This window comes from Tachysurus vachellii, chromosome 5, assembly GCF_030014155.1.
Source record: "Tachysurus vachellii isolate PV-2020 chromosome 5, HZAU_Pvac_v1, whole genome shotgun sequence".
Lineage (NCBI taxonomy): Eukaryota > Metazoa > Chordata > Actinopteri > Siluriformes > Bagridae > Tachysurus > Tachysurus vachellii.
The window spans coordinates 30507871-30510370 of record NC_083464.1 but is presented as its reverse complement, the minus strand read 5'-3'; the positions used below and the strand labels follow the sequence as shown (position 1 = coordinate 30510370).

General features: G+C 55.0%; 1 protein-coding gene across 2 annotated transcripts in view; it reads right to left on the bottom strand.

Moving 5' to 3' along the window:
• abcb8 (ATP-binding cassette, sub-family B (MDR/TAP), member 8) overlaps nt 1-2500 on the bottom strand; it is an 11487-nt gene that overhangs the window by 326 nt on the left and 8661 nt on the right. For both annotated transcript variants that reach the window (XM_060871075.1, XM_060871074.1), the window contains exons 13-15: nt 1199-1332; nt 557-704; nt 181-431 (exon numbers count right to left, since the gene is read on the bottom strand). In XM_060871075.1, the coding sequence (XP_060727058.1) occupies nt 181-431; nt 557-704; nt 1199-1332 (533 nt within the window). The remainder of the gene's footprint in view (nt 1-180; nt 432-556; nt 705-1198; nt 1333-2500) is intronic.

The window sequence follows — 2500 nt, the reverse complement described above, 5'->3', positions numbered from 1 at the left end:
ACGTTTGATACCATGACGTTATACAGAATTCTTGATTCTGATTGGTCGAAAGGTGTTTTGTATACCAGCAGCTGTACATACAATACTGTAATTAATAAGATTTTATGCTGGTACTCGTTAAGTATTTCACTATAAGTCGTATAAGTGTTTTATTCCCTAGTTATCGCTCTTGCTCCTCACCTCCACCACTCTGCCGCTGCTCATGACGCAGATAAGGTCCGCCCCCTGGATGGTACTGAGGCGGTGGGCGATGATGAGGACGGTACGTCCTTCTGTGGCTCGGTCCAGCGCCTCCTGTACCACGTGCTCTGACTCGGCGTCCAGCGCACTCGTGGCCTCGTCCAGAATCAGAACGCTTGGGTTCTTCACAAGAGCTCGAGCGATGGCAATCCTCTGCTTCTGCCCGCCTGACAGCGTCACACCGCGTTCACCTGTACACAGTTTTACTCAGGTAAGTAGGATGGAGATACAGTTGCTGGATGTCTGTAATATCTGTTCCAACAGTGTAACCCAGATCTCGTCTCGGGATTCTCTAATATAAAACAAATTCACCGACCCACTACGGTGTCATAGCCGTCAGGGAAGCTGGTGATGAAGGTGTGGGCGTTGGCCTGCTTGGCTGCAGCCATCACTTCAGTGTCTGTGGCATCGGGCTTCCCGAATCGGATATTCTCCATCACGGAGGTGCCGAACAGCACCGGCTCCTGGCGTCGGGAAACAAACGGCACTTTAAATATGTAGCAAACAAAAGGACAGACAGGTAGACAGGCAGACAGATAGATAAACATAGACAGATTTAAAAAGACAGACAGACAGACAGACAGAAGACGACAGATTCCTACACAGACATACAGACAGAAAGATGGAGAGAAAGTTATAGGGAGATAAACAGACAGTCAGATAGGGATCGACAGACAGGTAGAAAGTCATTCAGATAGAAAGGCAAATAGACAGATAATAGATATACAGTGTGACAGACAGAGAGACAGATAGTGAGTGAGTGAGTGAGAGACAGACTGAAGAAAGGCAGTTGCCCATACAGAGACAGACAGACGACAGACAGACGACAGACAGACGACTGACAGAACGACAGACAATCAGACAGGGACAGACAGACAGGTATAAAAGCATACAGACACACAGACAGACACGCTCTGTCGATCTACGTTTCCTGTTCCTGTAGTTTATTAGAACGTGCCTGACTAATGAATCCAATCACGTGACCCCTGAGCCAGGACGGGTCCAGCGTCCTGATGTCCTGACCGTCCAGCATGACCGCTCCACTGCTCGGGTCGTAGAAGCGCTCAAGCAGCGCCGCCACCGTGGATTTACCTGAGGTGCGACACAGAGATGTTTCCATAGCAACTTAAAAATAACGGCAACTCACCGTAGTGTGGAAACTACGCACACAGGAACTCACACACACACACACAGGCACACACAGGCACTCACACACACACACTCGCACTCACACACGCACAGGCACACACACGCACAGGCACACACAGGCACTCGCACACTCTCACAGGCACTCGCACACTCGCACACGCGCACAGGCACGCACGCACACAGGCTCGCACGCACACAGGCTCGCACGCACACAGGCTCGCACGCACACAGGCTCGCACGCACTCGCACACGCACGCACGCACTCGCGCACTCACACAGGCACGCGCGCACACACAGGCACGCGCGCACACACAGGCACGCGCGCACACACAGGCACGCGCGCACACACAGGCACGCACGCACACACAGGCACGCGCGCACACACAGGCACACACAGGCACGCGCGCACACACAGGCACGCGCACACACAGGCACGCGCACACAGGCACACGCACACAGGCACACGCACACACACAGGCGCACTCACACACACAGGCGCACTCACACACACAGGCGCACTCACACACACAGGCACACGCACAGGCACACGCACAGGCACACGCACAGGCACACGCACACGCACACGCACACACACACGCACACACACACGCACACACACACGCACACACACACAAACACACACACAAACACACACGCACACACACACACACACGCCCACGCACACGCACACACTCAGGCACGCACACGCACACACTCAGGCACGCGCACACTCAGGCACGCGCACACTCAGGCACGCGCACACTCAGGCACGCGCACACTCAGGCACGCGCACACTCAGGCACGCGCACACTCAGGCACGCGCACACTCAGGCACGCGCACACTCAGGCACGCGCACACTCAGGCACACACACACACAGGCACACACACACACAGGCACACACACACACAGGCACACACACACACAGGCACACACACACACAGGCACACACACAGGCACACACACACACACAGGCACACACACACACAGGCACACACACACACAGGCACACACACACACAGGCACACACACACACAGGCACACACACACACAGGCACACACACACACACAGGCACACACACACACACAGGCACACACACACACACAGGCAC